The sequence below is a fragment of the Ciconia boyciana genome, chromosome 2 (assembly GCF_034638445.1).
Source record: "Ciconia boyciana chromosome 2, ASM3463844v1, whole genome shotgun sequence".
NCBI lineage: Eukaryota > Metazoa > Chordata > Aves > Ciconiiformes > Ciconiidae > Ciconia > Ciconia boyciana.
The window spans coordinates 135836618-135858681 of record NC_132935.1 but is presented as its reverse complement, the minus strand read 5'-3'; the positions used below and the strand labels follow the sequence as shown (position 1 = coordinate 135858681).

At 40.2% G+C, this 22064-nt stretch overlaps 1 protein-coding gene across 2 annotated transcripts; it reads left to right on the top strand.

The window, feature by feature from the left end:
- Positions 1 to 659: 659 nt before the first annotated feature.
- TSPAN13 (tetraspanin 13) lies at positions 660 to 20464 on the top strand. 2 transcript variants are annotated; one of them, XM_072854186.1, is made up of 7 exons: positions 660 to 882; positions 4035 to 4087; positions 13317 to 13484; positions 14807 to 14887; positions 15777 to 15890; positions 16230 to 16340; positions 17552 to 20464. In XM_072854186.1, exons 4-7 carry the CDS (start codon positions 14810 to 14812, stop codon positions 17624 to 17626), a joined length of 378 nt encoding a protein of 125 aa, XP_072710287.1. In that variant the 5' UTR covers positions 660 to 882; positions 4035 to 4087; positions 13317 to 13484; positions 14807 to 14809; the 3' UTR covers positions 17627 to 20464. The 2 variants fall into 2 exon arrangements, with proteins under 2 accessions (XP_072710287.1, XP_072710286.1); XM_072854185.1 differs by lacking the exon at positions 4035 to 4087 and having other exon boundaries at positions 672 to 882; positions 17552 to 20462.
- The last annotated feature ends 1600 nt before the right edge of the window (positions 20465 to 22064 follow it).

Genomic DNA, 22064 nt, shown 5'->3' with positions numbered 1-22064 from the left:
GGAAATATAGAGATGTAAATACACAAGAGGCACAGTGGAAACATGACTGTTCACACAAATTTTAAATAAAAATTTTAAAAAGAGAAATAAAAATACAGATGAATAGCTGGTAAAACTGTAACAGTACTCCAAATACTTTAACGCCCTGGAAAAGTAAATCCCTGGATGTTTCCTTTTGATTACACAGGGGACTAGGTCATCGATTATAGATACGTACCATCACGGAAGACAGGAACCTCTCGTTCCTTAAACAACAAAATGACCGAGGAGATGCCGAACCTCCTCCAGCCACCCATAAGTAAGGCCCCAGTAAGTTTCCCTCTGCCCACCTCACCTCGCAGGCACAGCACAACACCGGGGCCACCCATCGGCCGCCTCCGGCAGCGGGGCTGGTGCCCGGGACCCAGGCGGGGCGACGGGCAGCTCCCAGCAGGCCGGCCACGTTCCACCGCCCCAAGGCGAGGCGGAGGGGATGTGGGCAGGAGCCCCAGCGGCCTCCGTAACAATAGAGGAGGAGAAAGGGGTGCGGGGCCGACCCCCCCCCCCCAATGAAAGCCCGGAGGCCGGGCCTGCTCCCTGCGGCGAGGGCGGGGGCAAGGCCCAGCCGCCTGGTGCCGGCAGATAACGGGTGACGGAGCCGGCGGGCAGAGCCGCCGCCAGCTCTCCCAGCGCCCTCCGCGCTTCCACATTTGCATATTTTACCTTTGCGCCCGGGAGCAGCCAATCGGCGGGCGCCGCTCACCTGCTGCTGTCGCGCCCGCTCGCTGGCGGGGGGCGGGGCGGCGGCCTCCTGCTGCGCGGTTCCCCGGCGGCGGCGCGATGGTGTGCGGGGGCTTCGCCTGCTCCAAGAACTGCCTCTGCGCCCTCAACCTGCTCTACACGGTGTGTGGCCGCCCCGCTGAGGCGAGGCGGCGGGAGGGGCGCGGGCTGCCCGGCGGGGTCTCCCTCGCCGGGCGGGCTCTGCCGCCGGGTGGGGAGGGGAGGTGGTGGGGCTCACTCCGGCCTGAGGCGGCGTCCCCTCGGCGGGCTGGTGCTGAGGGGCCGGGGGGGGCTCCGAGCCGGGGCCGCCGCTCGGTCGCGGCCTCCGGCTGGGGGGGTAGGGGGGTGTGTGGCACCGGTCAAGCCGGGCTTTGTCACCGCAGGGACGTGGCTCCCCGGGATCCAGGGCGGTCCGGGAGCGGGCGGCACGGCGAGCGCTGCCCGCTCGCGGGGGGTGTCTCATCTCCTGCGTTCCCCCCCCGGCGGGCTGGGCCGGGCCGGGCCGGGCTGGGGAGGGGGCGGCGGCCCCGTGGCGAGGGGAGGCCCGGCCCGCCGGTGCCCTTTTTCCCTGTCTGGAAAGGTCGCTGCGCCAACTCAGGCGTGAATGAGGAAGGGTTTATTTTGTTATTCCTCAAGGAGCGGCACTGAAATAAGTGCAGTTCAGTGAGTGACAAGTGTCATGTCGGTGTATTGGGCCCTACAAGACCCGTACAGGCCAAAGCACATTGGAGAGGGAGGGGGTGCACTGGAGAGGCCCCCAGCCTCCTGGTAAGCAGGCTTCCCTGCCCTCCCCTGGGGTGGACCAGCGAGTCACAGAGCCTGGCCGCTTCAGGGTGGTGGGAACATGCGGTGGGGGGGGGAGTGGTATGCTAAACTTAAATAACTGAATTGCTGGGAAGCTCCAGGCAGGTGCCTGCTTTTGTTCGGGCAAGTTGGAGTACCTGTTTCCAACAGAGAACAAGAAAATCACCAATTGTGGTACAGCTGTGGGGTCTTTTCCTCATAATCTATTTTAGCATGACACAGAAATAGCAAGAAACGGGACTATGTGTAATGGCTTCCTCTTACAGCACTTCTGGAGAGGTAGTATGTCCTCTAATGTTTCATGTTAACAACTGTGCTTGGGGGTGGCTTTTGGCAGACTGAAATTGGGGTCAGCCAGTGCTTACAGGCAGTTGTATCAGTGCTTTTCTGAAAGCACTGCCTGATCTCAAATGTAGGCAACACAGGAGAACAAATAGGTCTAATGCTGTTCATCGGAACAAACAGTTCTCGTAGCTGGCGATTACTGGACCTGATGGTAATCACTGGGACGGAGCATGAACGGATGTAGTAGTGCCTGTGCTGAAGCCAGAGTTGTTTGTTACTATATTCTTTCATGTATGAGGTGACCCTTGTTCCCTCAGAAAAGAGTGGAACAGAAACCTTAATATAGGAGAGGCTGTGCTATTGCATGTGCTTCCTTGGAGGAACTTGCGGAGTGGAGTGTGTCCCTGAAAAAGTCTCTGGAGCATGCTTAGGGAGCCCAGCCTACCCCCTGTGAAAGTCACCCGGAATCCCTGTGGTGCTGTGGGTTGCCCATGCTACCCTCAGCCAGAACAGAGGGGAGCAGGTAGGCATTGCCTCGTTTGGCATCTGTAGTTGGAGGTAAGTTTAGTGTATGTAGACTGTCATGATGAAGGTAACTTAGAATCATAGAACAGCCCAGGTTGGAAGGGACCTCAAAAGATCATCTTGGCTAACTTTTCGTGGGATTGCCCTATCCCAACAGATGGGTTATAGGTGAATTGTCCCATCCCAATTTCTTTTTTCAGTAAACCAGAGGTTAATGCAAGACTTATTTTTGTTATTGTTATTATTATTTCTTGAGTGACAGAAAAGTGAGAGAAATCTGGATCTTTCTAACATAATACATGCACAAATCTCATTTTGATGTCATGTGGACAGCAGGTGTTTTTTCTGAAGACACCATCACTTATTCCTACAGCCATGTATTAACCAGGTGTAAGGGGTCTGGTAGGTCTTTTGGGCGCATTTGGCCTCAGCAAGGGTGGGTTGATCTTTGGGACCCCTGTAGTTCTGTTTGTGATATCTGTACAATGCACCTACGACCTCAGTCTTGCTCTGATGTCTTCTTGAGTAGAATTTACTTTGTGGGTGTCACCTGGTATTCTTTCATCTGACCTCTGCAGAACATATGTTTTTGCTGAAAGGAAAGAATGACTTATTTGAATTATAGTAACTGGAATATCCGATTGTTACTGTTTGTGTTGCTTATTAATTGTAGGAAAATTACAAGACTAATGCTTTTAAATTCTGAGTTGCAGAATTAACATTTAAGGTGTTTAGCTGGCCTGGTGGAGTTGATGTAGCAAAATGTGTGGGCTTCTCTTGTTCCTTGGTTAGACAAAAACCTGACAATATAAGACTTGGACAGCAACAGCACAATAAATGATGGGCTTATTTTTTCCCAGCTGGAAAAAAAAATACAGAAGACAAACCAGAACAATAACTTCATCATCATCTTTTTAAACAATGTTAATTTACAGTAATAATTGGTGGGAAGGGAGTGGTGGGAGTAAGAAGGGATATAATGTCAAATAGGTAACGCTTCTTGAGTGGTTTTCTACCTAGCATTATTGTGTCTGTATCATGTGCTTCGAATGAAATAACCCTCAGAACTGTATATTGGGGGTTACAGTTTATATTCTGCTTTTCTTTAAAACACTCCTAGAATAGGATGTTGGAGCTTGATGATTTTTTTTTTTAAATGCTGTCTTGTTTTACTTTTTATGGTAGTACACCAAGAAAAATATATGTCCTGGCAGTAATAAATCAGTTACTGGTTTAACGCAAGAAACCAGAAACCCACTAACCTAATTGCTCACTTAACATTCTTTTCAGATGGTACTTTGCTGATGACTTTTGGTTATTCTCTGGACTAAATTAATGTCCTTAGGCCCTGATTCTATTTTTAAATTTATTTTATATGAGTAATTCTGGCATCTGTGCTGAGTCTTGCTGACTTCAGTATGATTCCTTATGGGTATTGGGAGAGTAGAGAAAAATAATTGAGACTATTTGTTGACTCAGTGTATATGTAATGACATGTATTGCTGGAATAAAGTCTTGCATGGAAGAACTGTCTGCATACAAGGACCTTTAAAATACTAGTTTTGGGTATCTGATCAATTTTGTCTTTATTTATTCAATTATATTTACATTTCCCATCAAATGGCAAACCAATACAAACTGTTTAAAATGTCTGTCCACAGAATTCAGCCAAATTGAAGGATGTGTATGTAACTCAAGACTTCTAATCTTCCAGGTATGAGAACCCTAGATGCTGGCTCCACCAATATTTACTCACTTTAACCAGACAAGGATTTCCTTAGGTAGACAGTGTGCCTTCCGAGGAAGTCTTGAGTAATTGTGTTGGAGTGTGAACAGTTGATATCTTATTTCAAATCAGGTTCTCGGAAAGGAAAGGGAAATTCCTAAGTCCTAGCTAGTGATGAAAGATTGAAGTAGTAGCTGGGCCTCAAGATTAAATATTTAAAATAATAATTAAAAAATACTGACAGTCAGTTCATTTGGATGGTGTGTGCTGTTTTTTTTCACCCAAGCAGCTACTTAATTATTGCTGCAGCAGCAAACATGAACTGTTTCTTGTCAGTATGTAAAGCATCTTGCCTTTGTTTTGACAAGCAGGCTTTCAGTTTTTCTTATACCTAGAGTGGCCATTTGATTTAAAGTAAAACATACGGTACCTTTACCATTAAAAGTGTGTATTTTTTAGTAGCACAGAGTTCATTCCACAAGAGCATCCATGTTTCCTCTTAACACTAGAAAGTACTTTTATCAAAATAATTTACTTTTTATAATACTTTGCTCTTTGAACTGGTTTTCTAGACTGCCTATTAAGTGTCCTGGTTTTTGCATCACTTTCCAAAGCACTGTATTTGAAAGGGTTTTTTGTCTGTTGCTGCCTGTTGTTCTCTGGGTGCAGTATTTATTGGAAGTGTAATTAGTGCATTTCTGCCCTCTTTATCAAAATTGCTTTTCCTGTACTATGGAAGTATGCAAAGATGAGGCCAGAAATTCTCAAATTAGGACAGCACATGTTTGGCATGGTAGGGTTTTTAATAGTGTTTGTCTTAGTTGCAGCATTCCTGACGCAGAGGGGTGAGCATGTGGCATCTTCCACGCAGATCTGCTAGCTCCATTTCCCTTCTCTCTGCGTAGGGGAAACCTGGTGTTAGAGGCAGGCTGAACATCTGGATTTTCCTAGGGAAAGGGAATATGACTGTTTTCTGTGTTTTCTGATAATTCCTGACCATTGTAGTGGCTATGCAGAGCCAAGTACTAGCAAACAGGAATTAGAGAAACACAGTTCTTGCCTCATGTGGCAATTTCTTTCACAGTGGTAAATGAACCTGTGATCTCGTCATTCAGTTCCATTTTGGTTTGTATAAGTTTTGTTTGTTCAGAAGTGACCAGTAAATATCCTGCTGTTTGCTGTGTCTGATGGTCTTCAGTCAGCATTTAGGAGTGCAGCGTCAAGAGTTTGCCTCAGCACCAGCCTGTGCTGGGCTGGTCTAGCTCATCATCCGAAGTGGATGCTCAGCAGATGGAACAGGTTGCCTTGGAGCCAGTTCTGTCATTCTCAAGGACATTTTGAAGGCAGCAGTATAAGCTGTGCTATCTAGTCTTGACGTGTAAATAAAACAGTGGTACAGAAGCTCCCAGGTATGTGGCAGGGAAGGTTAATGTTGGTCATGTCCATTTAGTCTCGGCGTTTTTTGTTTTCATTGGCTTTTGGGGAAGGTTTCTATGGTCACGCTTGAGAACATGGAAGAGTGACTACAGCAAAAATATAGATATATATTTTAAGATTTTTCATCAGTGCTTGGGAATGCCTTCAGCTATACTGTGTGTCAATTTATAGCCAGTGTGACAGGGGGTTGTGGTAGCAGGTAAGAACTGAGATGTGCTGTGTCTGTAGATCAGGTATGAGCAGGTTTTGTTTTTTCACTTGTCTTGTGCAGAGTGCATAGTGGCATTTGGAGCTAGGAAGGCAGATTGTGTTTAGTGAAAGAATTGGAGAATGACAGGGCACAGAAGAAGGAGGCTATATGGAGCATGGTATGTTTTCAGCCATCCTAGCAGTGCAGGTGGACACTTTAAAACCATCACAATTATCGAGAAGCCCTTTGAATGCCCTGTAGTAGCCTTGTAGCTTAAATTATTAGTTGTGTTCTTTCTACTGGTGATTTCGTGTTAAGGGAGGTGTATGTGTGGAAGAAGGATCTGTGGGATCACCGAGCTTCCTGAAAACATTTCACAACTTCTTAAAAAACAATGAACAAACGAGCAAGCAAAAGTAAACATTTCAGAAGATAGTTGTTCCTGCTACACAGCAGAAAGCTTGTATTTCCAAAGACCAGGGAGTATAAAATGGGGGTTAAATCTCACTGCCATTTTAACATGAAAGAAGCTTGTTACATGGTCAAAACCAATTTGAGCCTGATTATTGGCCAGTAACGTGAAGAACTCTGAACTAGGCCATCAAACTGAAAGAAGTAACTTTTGTGATAAGAGATAGGAATGCTGCCTTTCACATAAATTGCTTGTTCCACATCATGTGTCTCAAGGCTGTTCAGTAACCAGACTACTGATCACTCCTCATTTAAATAAGTCACCTAAAGGTGGAAGATTTTGCTTTCTGTTAGAAATCCTTTGGAGGTACCCAGAGCTTTCCTTACTGCTCAGCCTTTACTGTGCTCTCAGTAAAGCTGAAGTACTGTAAGGAGATAAAGTTGCTTACAGTTTGACTAGGTTACAGCTATGATGGAAATCAATTTAGCTTAGTCTTAGCTTACTAAAGATGCACCACTATATACTGCCTGTTGTTTTAATGTGTTTTTAAATGAAGTGCAATGGACCAGAAGAATTGTCTTCTAGATTCTCTATGGCTGTGCAGAAATGGTTGGCCAAGTTGAAGGGGAGGGTGGGTAGAAATCGCTACCTTCAAAATATATACCATTTGAGGTTTAAACTTTAAAGTCCCCTTAAAAGAAGTGGAATATGAACTTATATGTGGAGAGAGGGGCTAGGGAGGATGTGTTTCATCATGTGTGTAATCTCTCTGGTTTTAGTTCCTGTTCCATATCCAGCCTGACAGCTATTCTGTAAATATTTCCTTTGCTGATACCAGTGTAAATGCTGTATAATCTCTTTACCCAGGGAATGGTGAAGCTGTATTTCTTGAAATTTAAGTTCTGAAATGCAGTTTTTACTAACTCCTTTTTGGGCTGAGGCTACAAGAAAACAGTGAGAACACTAACTTCTGCATATGACTTCCTTCCTAGCAAGCAGTCCAAGCTAGCTGAAATGCTGAAAAGTTGCTAGTTAGTGAAAACAGCAGATTTGCTTGTGGCTTGCTGTCAAAGGAAGGAGGAACTGGTTTTGGCATTTGAGTTGTTTCTTGGTGGTGTTGTCTAGAGAAATCATTTGTCAGTATTTGGTTTCTTTTTGTAATGTAGACTATAAGCTTGTGGATAAGTATACAAGGGGTAAATGTGAAGAGAAATACATTTTTCAAGTACAAGAGTGAGGGAAATGAGCAGCTATGTGCACAGGAGAACTTGGCTTTAAAGAACAGACCAAATTAGAAGTTTAGGGTTTTTTTGGTTTTTGGTTTTGGGGATTTTTTTGGTAGAAGTAGTAATTTATGCAGCAGTAATGGGAAAGAAAACCCTGACAAGTACTGTAAAGGCTAAGTCTTTAATCATGTTAATAGGAAATTAACGGGAGAACAGGACAATCAAACTTGTGATCACTTTACCTCTGTTACATTCTTCTTTGTCTAGAAATTGTTATTTTTGAAACATCTCTGAAGTTCAAATGTGTGTATGTGTATATATATATGTATAAAAAAAATATAATGGAAGTCACTTAAAGTGGAGTCTGATCCATTACACTGCTCTTGAATTTACAATCCCTAAAAACTTTCCTATAGAGATGCTGATATTGGAGTAACATTTTGTCTATTGGTTAGATGCTTGATTTTCTTAATTTTTTTTTACTTCATAGAAAAAGTACTCTATCTCATAGTGAAAACTACTGATATTCACTTAGGATTTGTGCTACCTATAGGTTTATTCTGGTAAAGCATTTACTTAATTTCAAATTGATGAGTTTATATATTGGATTATGCTAAGCCCGTATTTGCTTGTTTACTTTTTAAATAAGGTTGCTAGAGTTTGTGTTGATGGAGAATATAGTATATAGTAAATGAGGATATTAAATTTAAAATACGAGCTGTCACCTCCACACATGCACACTTCCCATGGCTCTGTGTTGCTTTTCTGGTTTGTGGACAGTATGTGCTTGTAGCATCTTTCTGTGAGACAGATTGCTCCAGCTTGAGATTGTAATAAATTCTTTGCTCTTAATGCCTGTTGACTTTCTATGTAAACATGCCTTAAGTGAATGGGATCTTTTAAATCACTTCTGAGAACAAGTCTTGTACTTGTGTTTTTGAAGCTGTGTAAGTACTTCTGAAGAATCATTCATTGCTCTTTTATTGAGAGACCTTCTTACACTTGCAAGAAGGTGTTTTGTTGATATGGCATTTAGGAGCTGGTGGTAGTCTCTTTTAATGAGCTAGATGGTACAGAAGAGTCCTTGGTCAGTACTAAATTTGTTCCTTATCTGCCTGTTAACACTTTGATTTTTTTGATGTGGAGAGTGGCAAAGCTTCCATGGTGGAAAAGCTGGCTGTGGTGTGTGGGAGCGTTGGTTGGAAGGGACTTCTGCGGCTCATCTGTCCAGTCTCCTGCTCAGAGCAGGATTACGAATAACACTCATTTGCCAGCTGTGGCTTTGTCTACTGAGTCTTGAAAACCTGCGAGAACAAAGATTATCACCCAAGTACGACACCAAACCACCTTGCAGAATTTTTTTCTAATGTCTAGTCTGAACCTCCCAAGCCATTATTTGTGGGTTTTGCCTCTTGTTTTGTGGTCAGTCAATACTGAGAAGAGTTTGCCTCCATTGTTTTTGTAATGTGCCTTCAGCTTCAGTTGCTATTAGATTATCCCTAGGCTGCCTCTTTGTCAGACTAAACAAACCCAGCTCCATCACCTGCTTCTCAAACATCATCCTCAAGGCTCCAGGCCATTTTGGTGACTCCAGGTTCTCAAATTCCTTTTCAACCTGGGGGACTTGAAATAGGACACAGTATTTGAGCTGCAGTCTCACCAGCGTTGAGTTTCCTTTGATTGTACTCCTCTTGGCTTTCTCTGTTTGCAATGAGAGCAGACTCTTGGCTCATATTCAACTTGGCAACCAGTGTGATCCCCAGGTCTATCTCAGTAAGGCTGTTCTTCAACCAGTCTGTTCCCAGGCTCCACTGAAGCACCCCAGGAGCAGAATTTTGTACTTCATGAGGTTCCTGTTGGCTTATTCTTCAAGTTTATCAAGGTCCATCTGAGTTGAATCTCTATTTGGAGAGTCAATCACTCTTCCTTGTGTAGTATCATCCACAAATTTTCTGAGGATTCATTCTGTCTTATCATCCAGGTTGTTGATGAAGATATTGTATAATACTGGCCCCAGTATCAGCCTTTGTGGTGCTCCTTACCTGCTACCAGCAGGATGCTGAGCCATCGATTACTACCCTTTAAGCTCAACCGACCAGCCTGTTGTCATTCAGTCTTAACAGGCCATTTCTCCGACCCATGCCTTTTCACCTTACTAGTGAGACTCCTGTGGGAAACCGGATCAGTCCTAATCACTAAAAACTGGACTGTGATTTCATATGTTTCTGGTAGATTTATCAAGCAAACGTTTGAAGTGTTAGTAACCAAAGCTAGCTTTATTTAAGTAAAGTCACATAGGTAAAACGGAGTTTCACATGTGCTGTTTTCTTTGGGAGAGTTCTGGTGCTGTGAAATGTGGTTTCAGTAAAATAAAATGTGACATTCAGAAGCTCCGTAGAGAGTCCTTTTTCCTTTATTTAACAGAAATAGGTGACTTTTTTATAAGTAAATGAAGCTTGTACATTTAGAATGTACATATTACTAATTTAAAAGTAGTTAGGGTCACTAAGTAATTTTGTTTCAGGTATGTTTTACTACAAAGTCTTAACAGCTTCACTTTTAGAAATATTGCATCTAAATCCTTTTGTTTCAAAACACTGGAATAAGCACTGTTGAGTAGTCATTTTTAGTGGCTAAACAGTGCCTAATGCTATGAGCCTTGCATTGTGTTACAGACTTGTAAAACCTCTTCCCAAAAAAGCTTAAGTTATTTTTCCTGTTTGTAGTAGTGTGTGTTTACTTTAGTTTTCACATTATGGCACTATAAAATTATATATATAAATAAATATATATACTTTTATTGCTCAACATTCAGATAGTCCAATCCAAACCTGAAAATGAAGGAATAACCATATTTTCATCTTTCAGTCAACATGCAGAGGAGTCAGGAACTTAATACTAAATCTCTTTCTGGAATGGTTTGTAAACCTGGAGTCTCCATTTCAGTTTTGAAACACGAAGTCAGTTTTCCACAATTTTAAGTGGCCAAAATTGGAGTAGGCGATAGTTATTTTGATCCAAAACATATATCTGCCTGACTGGATACAGCATTTTCACATAGCTTGCCAACCAGAGCCCAGTAGCACGAATCTGTGATCATAGTGAATTTCCAGATGTTTTAAGGAATTAGACAATGGGCAACTTTGTCATGTGAAAAAAGAGAAAATATAGCCTTGGTATTATGGAGGTAAAGCTTGAAAATGAGACTGATGGCTCTAAAACTAGAATGTGATCAAAAGAGAAATGAAACTATTTGATGTTACTTTATTTTTCAAAGCCAATCACCTCATTCGTGAACATCTAGGGTTCAACAATGGGTTTAAAAGCCAGAGAAGCTTTTTTCCACTTGAAAACCATAGCAGTTATAGATTCAGTATGTGGCTGTTTCTACCAGAAAAGCTTTTTGGGCCAGGGGGTCATGGTAATAACTTTTAGTGTCATACACGCTAGTTTCATGTACGTATCACCAGAATAATGGAAGCTGAGTAACAGCAGCAAGAAGTAACCAGTACCCTGCAGCTCACACACTGCGTTTATCCAATAGGTGTTTTAGGCACAGATTTTGTTTAGGTCTCTTCTTTTGATTTTGATACTTTAAGAATAAAACTCATTTCATCTAATTGTTTTAGACCTCTTAGGAAATGAGCAAAGAGCTGAACAAATACACATTTTGGTATCCTGGAGGCAGATTGGTGAAAATAAAGATTTGCAGTCATAGCTCAGGCAGGAGAAAGAAGTATTGGTGAAAATCATTAGGAGCAAAGTTTCTTCTGCTTTTCTTTGTGAAATAAATTGAAATTTGACATTGCCTTTGAGATTTTTTTATGAGATAACACTTTGAAGAGCTGTGTAGTGGCAGTGTGAATTCAGTGCTTAGAAGTTGATGCAGAGCATGGGACATCAGCCAGTGCTTTCTCATTGGAAATTGGGTTATGGGATTTCTTTTGTTGTTCACTTCTGATGCTTACGTGGAAAAATAAATCTTCCCGGTGGTATGAGACAATGAAATAAAGTGAATGGGCATAGATCAGAACAGGTAGGTCTTGCACTTAACTGTCTGATTAGCAAGGCTAATTTTTAACGTAAGAACATTAGGAAGTTTATAGCCTTGTGCAGCATGCATTCAGAAAATCTGTCTGTGGCAGAGCCAAGGCTTTCTTTTGTTTTATTTTTTCTTCCCCCCTGTCTGTAATTTAGATTCATGACATCTTGGCCAGGTGTTTTGGTTTTAACTAAGCATGGTGATTAAGGCTTTTTGTTTGAGAAACAAAGACAAACGTGAATTAATTCTAAAACTCTACTGGTACTGAACAATTCCTTTGAATTTTATGGCATTCTTTTGTCTCTTCATGTGGTAAGAGAGAGGTGTAGGTATGGCAAATACCCTCCTTCTTGCAGACTCTCTTAAATGTCTCCTGTGGATTACTGGCTTTTGGTAAAAACATTTTTTGAGGTGTGTTCCTGTGTGAACACATGAAAAAATCACCCACCGTGTTTTGATCTTGATGAGCATCACTACTTGTTTTACTAGCTTACTTGATGTTATCTTAGATTTCCATGTTTCAAAAGCAGCATTACATAGGTCAGTCTTCTAAAAGGTACTTAAGCTGAAAAAATATACAGACGTGTTTTGTATTAAAACCAACAAAAATGCCATGCTCTATGGCAAGTATACTGAAATGATAGATAAGTTGGAAATTTCCTCTTATCCAGAGGGGTGAAAATAATTAAATATAAGCAGTAAAACGTCATGAGGTATGTCGTTTGAATGGAAACTGGTGAACAAGTGTAATTGCTTGCTCTGTATTTGTTGTCAAATAAAGCCAGGTAGTCGGACTAGACTAACCGCTTACTGTTTGGTTTGGTTTGGTTTTTAATAATGATACAACTTCTGGGTATTTTTTGGTGAGGTCAGGGTTTTTGAAAGTTAAAACTTATGTGTTGAATTGGTGTGTAATTTAACAGAGAACATAATGCGTTACACATAGGTCTGTTTCAAACAAGAGAGTGTTAGGCATCTTGTGTATTGGACATCTGGGTTGGCTTTGTCTGCTGCTTCCCTCCTGCTGTACCTCATTACAGGTTTCTCTGCAGCTTTTCATGTTAGAAATTTTTTTTTGTTCTGTGTTTTTGCCATGGAAACAGGAAAGGCTAGAGCTTCCTGCCCATATAAACAATAAATCCCAGTAAACTAACTGGGACAGATTCTGCCTGCCTTCCCTGAATACCATCTTTAAAAGGAAGGAAACAGCATAAGAGCGTTTTGGGTATTGAAATAGTATTGACTTCATAGTAGAGCTATTTTCTTGAAGAAATACGTAGCGGAGACAGGGCACCTTTATTGTTTTACGACATGAAGTCCTTGAGATACAGATCTAAAACGTATTTTTGTGTGACCTTGTTAACTGTAGTGTTATATCATCAACTACATAGAAGCTTCTCTCATGAATTAATACAGCTGTATTCCTGATTACAGTAAGTTTTGGCAAAGTGCACTTTTTTACGTGTTCAGAGCTGTGGAGCGCTATATCCTATTTTCTTTAAATATACTGCCTGTGTTTCAGAAGACATCTGGAATTTTCATTCTTCTTCCGTTCTGTGAATTAAAGCCGATGATTTTAGCTTATTTGTCAATTCTGTTATAATCCACATACAGTTCAGTGTCTCTAGTCAGGCACAGATAATGCAACACGGCTCAACTTGTAGGTAGATTAAGTTGTAACAGCTCCACATTAGCAGTGTTGAAGAATGTGTGCCTTAAAACACCTGGAACTGAAGTGATCTCTACGATGAAGTGGAGGATTGGTTTGTTTAGGGTTGAGGTTCTTCTCTTTGCACTGGAAAGGAAAATTGTATCTTTCTAATAACAACTTTAATGTAAAGAATGAAGCTGTGTGTAGGTTAAGCCTCTTTTAATATGCAGACTAACTTTTTGTTTTCTCTTCCCTCCAGCTGGTAAGCCTGCTGCTGATTGGAATTGCAGCATGGGGAATCGGCTTCGGCCTCATCTCTAGTTTCAGAGTTGTTGGAGTGGCAATTGCAGTAGGAATCTTCCTGTTCCTTATTGCCTTAGTCGGATTGATTGGTGCAGTGAAACATCATCAAGTATTGCTATTCTTTGTATCCTTCTAATGTATTACAGGGATTGCAACTTGGCTCAAGCTATGTAAACAACCTGCTCTGTCAGCTGAGACTGATGTGGAAGGTGCTTCAGAAACGGAACAGAAATTCACAATCTTATTTTGGTCAAGTGCAGTCTAAATTAAACTTCCTTCCCATTTAACTTTATTCCAGCTTCCATTTTTCTCCCTTGTTTGTGCTCTGAAGACAGAAGTGTTCACATCTCCTCTTTTTGAAAATTAAAATATTTTAATTTTGAGAACTTTTTATGGTGGGTCACTGTGTCACAGGTGCCTCTTACTGCATGTTCAACCCTACACCATGCTAGAGTGTGTGAACTATTAATGTTTAACGGTAGAGAAGGGTGATACTTCCAGATAGCGAGCTGGTTGTAGCTGGCAGGGGAATGCATTGTGGGTAATACAGGCTGTCAAGAAGCACTTTCTTTTCATACCTAGTCTTTAATTGCGAACCCAGACTAGAAATGAGCACAGGCCTTCTCAGTGTGCTTTGCTGCCCCTTTATGCTTACTGACACTCTGTAAGCAGTCTGTGGTGGTGCCTTGCATAACAGAATTGATCTGTTTGGATAAGAAAAGAGATTTATCAGATAAAATTCTTAGTTTCTCGTTATGGTCTATGAATAAGTAGTGACCTCCACTTTACAAACAGTTTAATTACGTGAGATAAGTATCTGCCTCTGAACACAGCAGCCAAATTGTGAAGACAGTGCCCAACTTTCAAAATGTGATCTTTAGTATCAAAGTTTGTTCTTTTTGTTTTATACTGTTTCCAGATGCACTAGTCCAAAAGTGTGTGAGGCTATGTTTCAAAAGCAATTCTCACTTTTTTTTTTTAACCTAGGCTAAAGTTATCTTTTGTAATTCATTACAAGACTATGTCACTGAAGGAAAAAAGTTCTGAATGTGCAATACCCAGAAAAATATTTTATACTACTTTATTTAAGTGAAGTATCTTGAAATGACAACATGAGTCCCTAAAGCTGGAGAAACTGACGGTAGATTTTTCTCTCTCAAAGCTCCTTTTATTAACCTCTCTGCTCATGTTGTCTTGCTAGGCAAGAAATGCCTAACCCAGAAATACCAGCTATGTATAGTAGTAGCTAAAAAGAGATAATATATGGTGATTGAGTTCTGGGAACATTATTTGGGTCATCTTTTCCACATCCAGTCAGAATTTACTTCTATAGTTCTTTTGTATTGAAGGACCTATTGTTATCCAATGAAATAAGGAATGCCATTAGGCATATGTGTTATAAAAGCAAAATTAATTTGAGAGTATATCCTTAACTACTGTTTCCAGTACATGATTATTCTTTTGCTAGTCTTTATCGTCCAGTTTTCTGTCTCCTGTGCCTGTTTGGCACTAAACAAGGAACAGCAGGTAAGAAAAGTTTCCTGACTTCTCAGTTAATTTATAGCATAATACTATAAATATATATGTACATACACAGACACACACCCATATTTATATATAGTCTTCCACAAAATGGGGAGAGCATATTTTAAGAAAATCAGCATTATCTTTTTAAATAAGGACTAGACCTTAGGCAGTGCTTGGCTCTGGTAGCTAGAAAGAAATACATCTGGGTCCTAAAATGACTTTCAGCTGTCTTTGTTTGTTTGTGTGTTTTTATTGTTTTTTTATTATTATTGGTTTGGTTTTAAGCTTCCTGTCTAGGTTTATGGTCACAAGTGTAGCAGCATGATATATTGACTGTATCATGTGTTCAGCAATTCCAGATAAGCTGATGAAATCTACAGTAATCACAATGTAAAGATGATAAAGCCACTGAATTGTTCGTGTGTAACTGAAAAGCTCGTAACTACATTAGGAACAGAGGTGACCCTTAAGTGTGAAAGTAAAACCAGCTACCATGGGGTATGGAGACTAATTCTTACTAGATAAGAAGCAGGCAAGGGTACAGTGACTAAATAATCAGCTTTTACATGTAAGTGCACTTTTTGTTAAAAGTCTGAGCAGTCCCAGTTAGATTAGTTGCATGTCCCATTACTAGTGCTCTTGTCAGGTTTAGGAAAAAGAAAGGAAGAAAATTAATTATAACCATGAGTGTGCTGCTGCTAGGTGCTGCTATTTCATTAGCTATACAGGCTGTTTGAACATTCAAGTCATTCTTTAATATATTATCCCATTAGACTTCAGGATCTGAAGGTTTTAGTTAGGGAATTATCAACTTGGCCTAGTATATTGGTTTCCAATGAAATGCAAAAGAGTTCAGTTAATATAATATGTATTTGCTTATGCCTTCTAGAGTCAACTTCTAGAGGTGGGATGGAATAACACTAACAGCGCGAGAACAGATATTGAGAGAAATCTGAATTGTTGTGGATTCAGAGTTTTTGATCCGAATGAAACCTGCTCCTCTGTAAGTTCTTCAAGCATGAAAAAACTTAAAACTTCATTGTGTTTGTTCACGTATGTACAACTGTTTTCATAGGTGCAGAAAGCAGTTTTTTAAGAAATGCATAAGGTAGTTGTTACAATGATACTAAGCTCTTTAGTTAACTTATTGGAAACATAACCACACAGCACCCTGCAAAGTTTGTACTCCATTGTCATTTATATGCTTGCTTTTTTGGAGTCTTTTAAAACTGCTGGAGTTTTGTCCATGGCTGGCAGCCTTTTATAGAGCTAACTAGATGCTTTCAATCGATGAAGTGTCATCAGAAAACGGAGTGCAGTTCTCTGTTTGTATCTGCTACAGGATTGTTTTAGAAGTCGCCAGTGTCAACCATGTGCACCAATAATAGAAGAATATTCTGGAATGGTGCTGAGATTTGTTGGAGGCATAGGACTCTTCTTCAGTTTCACAGAGGTGAGTGAGTAGGATGTTAGAAAATTGAGTGCTTTTTCCCCACTTTTAAGGCTTTGTTTGGTGAAACAATTAATTTTAGGGGGTTTATTACAGGAACTCTCAGTACTGTCTCAGGAGTCAAAGAATTAATTAGGTCAAATTTTTCCAGACTGTCAGCTTGCTTAAGTCTGCCAAAAGGAGGGCCTGTCTTTATTCAACACTGGGAGTTCTTGCAACTTTGTTATTTAGACTACAAACTACAACTAGACACCACATTAAAATGTGGTGCTGTAAAGTTTCAGTTTTGCAGGAAGTTAGCTATTCAGGTTTACCATTCTCCAAAGTAATAAAAAGAGTGCTGTTGCTTTGTCTTGTTCCCCTGTTCTTCCTGCCTCCCTCCACCCGCACACACACACAGTCTTTGGGGTTTTTTGGGTTTGGGATTTTTTTTTTTTTGTGCCTCCTGTAGTGCAAAGATATAGGTTCATGATGAGCGAACTGTATTTTAAACATCAGGTTAAAAAAGTCTTTGACTCTTTGCTTTAGTATCCAGATGATACATATATTTGCTTTTTGATTGGTGGATAAAAATCATCAGACCAGATCTTTCATAACCCCACAGTAGAGCATATGAAAATACTCCTCCTGCTGCTTAGTGCAGTTTTCAGAAGGTTTGTAGATATTACAGCAACAAGAGAGATACAGCAACTTAAACAGAATCACTCTGACATCTGCCCTCCATTTCTCTACTAAAGATGTGAAGCAGCTGGGAGGGGGGAAGGTGGTTGTGGGGAACAAGAAGACTGGAAAATGTACTAGAAAAATAGCCTTAGAGTTAAGTGGTAACTGTAAAATGAAAGAATTTGGAGAATTTGTTTGTCATTACACTAAAAACAAGTTTATGAATATTTATCATTTGGGGAGGGAGTAGAAAAATTTAACACTAGACATGCCTATGGGAAATTTTGCATTGCATTGCAGATACAGTTTTAGCTTTTTTGTTTTGTTCTTCTCTCTGTTGCTATGTGTGAATTCTTTCTGAGAAGGTGCATCCTTTTTTCTAATTAAAAAGCTGATGTGTGGTTGCACAATTTTAGCAATAGTAAAATATCCTAAACTTGGGTACTGGAAATTCAGTGTCAGGATTTTATGTTTAAAACAAATTTTGTAAAACTGATGGAAGATGGGGTGGAGGCCCTCTGCTTAATAATATCTTTGTCTTTTGTTTTCAGATTCTGGGAGTCTGGCTGACATATAGATACAGGAACCAAAAGGATCCCCGTGCAAACCCTAGTGCATTTCTTTGATAAGTTTATAAAGGACTGAATCTTGTCTTTGCACCCTCTACTTCAAAATACTGATTCTCCATAGCTTGGTATTTCTCTATAATAGGGATTCTACATGTACCCAAAAGAAAACTTTATTTCCATAAGAAATTTGTAGTTTTCATATTTAATTTCCCAGTATTTTTCTTCTAAGAATCTCTGTCTTGAGGTAGACTGGTGCATTCAGTAGCTGGGCAGAGTCAGACTGCTGTGCTGAGCTGGTTAAATAACTGTTAAGACACTGGTAATTGATGTGGTGAACTCTATACAGTGAGTTTTATAGCACTATGGGCTTCTCTGGTGTCCAAAAATCCCCAAAGTATTTTCTGCTGTATTCATTGATCACAAAAATTCACATGATTTCTCATTAAAATGATAAAAATATATGGTGGATGGTTGGACTGTATGATTTGATTAGGCTTTAGGATGAACTCTAGTCAACTACTTTGTCTTAATAATGGTCTCCCACTTTCCTGTTAAGGTAAAAATAGAAGCTAAAGATGTTACGTTCTGTAGTGCACATAAGTGTATGTTAATGACTGCTGTAGTCTTTACCCCTCCCCTTCCCTGTTTGTTTTGGCTTTCTGGTAGCTTTAGAATTCTGTTGAGAATAAAATAATTCTTTACTTTTTAATGGATATCTTCACTATGAGAACAATGAATGAAGAAAACCAGGAGAATGTAATCTGCAGCTGATTAACTTGAAACTTGTTTTTCTTTGACAAGTGAATGAAGTTTGGTGTTTGCACGACATCAGAATCAATAGTGGTCTGTCACCTTTAATGTAAGAAACTTAATGTCTGGAAAGTTGTTGTACAGCTATTTTTTCAGATGGTGTAAAATTATTGTTGTAATAACTCAGCAGTGTATATTCCTCTGTCATCCAGCTAACGGTCTTGATTTCATGAGAGATTGAATGATGTGTGGGGGGAAAAAAAAAAAGTGAAAAAGTGATGGTTTCCAGTAGTTTGTTTTTTTTTTTTTTTAAAAAAAAAGAATTAAAGTTAGAACAGTACATTATCCATGTAGTAAGTGTTGTCTGAGCTGAAGGAAAGCATAGTCCGTCTTCCAACCTGTAATAGAAGCTGGAACATCAGACATCTAAACACCCAAGGTGCATAATGTTCCAGTTGTTTCTAATCACACTGAATTGCACACCTGCACTGCACCTTTTCTTCATTCAGTTGCTGCTTCTGGTGTGGTAAGCAGCTGCTCTAGCCTGAAAGACGTCTCTGCTGGAAGAAAAGGGGAAGAGTTAAGGCCAATAAGGCCATCTGCCAAGGACTACAGCAGCTGAGCAAGGTAGAAAGGAAGACAGTGAGGGCAGGCAGAAGTAGGTTCTCATACAGTCTCCCTTTACTAGGGAGATGCCTCCTCGCTCCTGCGGCAAAAATAAGTTGAAATACATGCCCATCAGAACACTTTCGGACTTTCATGTGCCCAGTGCTCCTAAAAGAAGGGATTGTCTTGAGGTTTTGAAGGGGAAGAGTTGAACCTAAACACAGAGCGATGTCAAGAACCTGCTAAAGACAGCTTCTCTTCAGGTGTAGCTGATTCTTCAACATCTGCTGTCTCCTGGTGTTTGGTCTGTGAATTACTGCGTCATATGTTGAGAAGTATTGGTGTCTGTTTCAAGTGCATACTTGTACCTTCAGTGTAAGAGCTTACTCATGTACTGAAAGACCTTAAGAGCCTTCAGACTATTACTGAAGTATAATGTAAATGTATGCAGCTTCCCCGCTGCCCCTCCCCCCCCCCCCCCCCCCAGTGCTGTCCTGTTTAAGTGACTAACCAGCCATCCTCAATACATGTCAAGAGGACAGTGATCATCTCATGGCTGTCTTTAGCAACAGTTAATTTTCCTAGTCTAGACAGGCTCTGTATTTTGTACATTACAGTAATAAATTAAGGGAGGAGTCTTATGGAGAGGGTGTATGAAGCTTAAAGTAATGCCACGTTGCTGCTTCAATTTTGACTTTTTTCCTAATTGTTTTTAGTGCTTAGTTTTGGGTGGGTCTGGCTTCATAAATATGGTAGGTGATATTGGAGTGTAAATGTGCATCACAGAGAAAATACTGAAAATGTTACTACTTTAGAAACTCATGTCTCGGAACCCTTAGTGTGAATTTGTTTTAGTAGTCAAAAGACAGATCAGTGGATCGTATGACTTGATTGAAGTTTTTCTATCATATTAATAATACTTTGTCTCTTTAATATTGTGATTTAAAAATAAAAAAAACCCACAAACCCTGAAATTCACATCAGAGAAGTGGATTCACTTTCAGAACCTGATTCTTAAGGGGGACAATAAAACACATTGAGTCTGACTTTGTTGAGGGGGGTGGAGGGGAAGAGAATAGCCTCTCTCAGGAGAGGTCTGACTTGCATGTCAGTATACAAGGAATGTTCTGATGTGTTGAAATAGAGAATAGAACTTTTTTTTTATTTATACTTGGTGGGTTTTGTCTTTGAAGTTTGCTTTGTTCATTGCTTTGTCTTTCCTCTTGAGAAAATAGTTTTGGTCATATAAAGGTGGGGGTTTTTTGGTTTTTAGAGAGGCATTTTAATTTGACTGCTTGAGAGTTGGACTTAATTGTAACCAGATTTTCTAGAAGCTATTTATAGCAGCAGAGTTATCAAAATAACAAAGCGGTTTAACTTGGAGCATTCTTAATGCTTACATTAGATGTCTTTTGACCTTAGTTACGTTGAAATGTCTTTCTTAAAGGTGGTTATTCTGGAAAATGTAGAAACCTGTCTTGACTTCTTTCAAGACACCTACACATTTTTATCACATAAAAACAACTGGCTGTAAAATAATAAAATATAATTCTTCTGCATCTGTGTAAGAAAGTGAATCCAGATCTTAACTAACATGCTGATACGACTGCACAGCATCTAACTCCCCTCACATTAAAATATCTATTTATTACAGAAAGAAAAAGCTTGCATAATTTGAATTGATACTTGTAAAAATGTAGCTTAAAATCTATAGCAGATAAGTGAATAGGAATGTGCTAGTGTTACTAGCTTGCATTATTATTTTTAGGCTTAATTATTTAAAGGTTGAATGGTAGTGGAATTCTGGAAACCCCATTCATCCTGTGCACTTCAAGTTACTGAGCATATATACTTCAGAAATTTATTTTCCCAGGTTTTCTGAAGAAATGGAAAGTTACATTATTTTTTTTTTTTTTAGGTAACTGCTTAGCTTGATGCCTCTGTAGACCTAAATAATCTGTATTTAGAGGAGAGAATGAAAAGAGCAGAATTAAGTTGACCATTTACATGTTAAGATTCTTGAAAATTTGGCTGAGGTGAAAAGCAAACTATAAAAACATAGCATTGAGTGCAAAAAATTAATTTCAGATTGGAAAATGAATTTCTTGATACTTGCAGGCTGATCTAGCTTGTGTATTTACATCTGCAGCATGTAGAGTAGTAGACCCTTGTAGAATATGCCTTATATCCATTTGCTGGATATTATCCGTAGCATCAATACATTTGCTTAAGAAAATGCTACTTCAGTAGGGTTATAAAACCAGACTTTTATAAATGTGATTGCATGGGCAGCAGCTTTTGTTTTATATCAGATACACAGCTCTAGCAAGTGAACTTTGGGTTGAGTAGATAAAGATGATTCTGGTAACCAATTGCTCCAGCTGTCTGTGCTGTCCCTCTGTGCAGTAGTGTAGACACCCTTTTTGCTTTTTGTGGCTGGTAACTGCTTCTAGAGAATATTTCTGCCCCCCCTGCATCCTATTTTTTCCCCATCTTCTGCTTGGGAGGGAAGGGAAAGGCCATTCTGCAGCAAGGAATTTCCTCATCACAATTAAACGATGCTGCAGTAGAAAGGAGCAACTTAGTGAACTGCTGAAGGAATACTCAATTGCATGTCTGGGGCCATTTCCAGGTACCACCTGAGATTTTCTGGTTGGTAGGGTTCACATAGCTTGCCAAAGGGGTATTAGCAGGTGCCTTGCTTCTAATTTTGTTGAGCAGTTCCCTTGAGCTGAAACCCTTGCTTCTCTTGCCTGTCCTACCCTCTCAAGTGTATTTCTCTATTATCATTATCATCGTGACTGGTAGTGGTAGCAATGGTAATAGCAGTGGTTATAATGACTGACATTGCCAAAAAGCTGAGAAGATAGTGCAGGTATAGTCCTGGGCAGGGTGCTTCTCACTGGTGCGGCTTCTGAGTTCTTAGGTATTTGACGTTGGACAATCTGCTTTTGGCCTAAGTCTTGGGGTGGTGTGTACTCCCATGGTGTTCAGCTGCAGAGTTTCTTTTAGTTCTGACTTCTCTTGTCCCATTTGGGCTTGTAAATAAGCAATCACAAGCCGTAACACAATCATGAAGCCAACCATATACTCAATACAGTATCATTTCTATTAATCATCTCAAGGCTTTACTGAATTC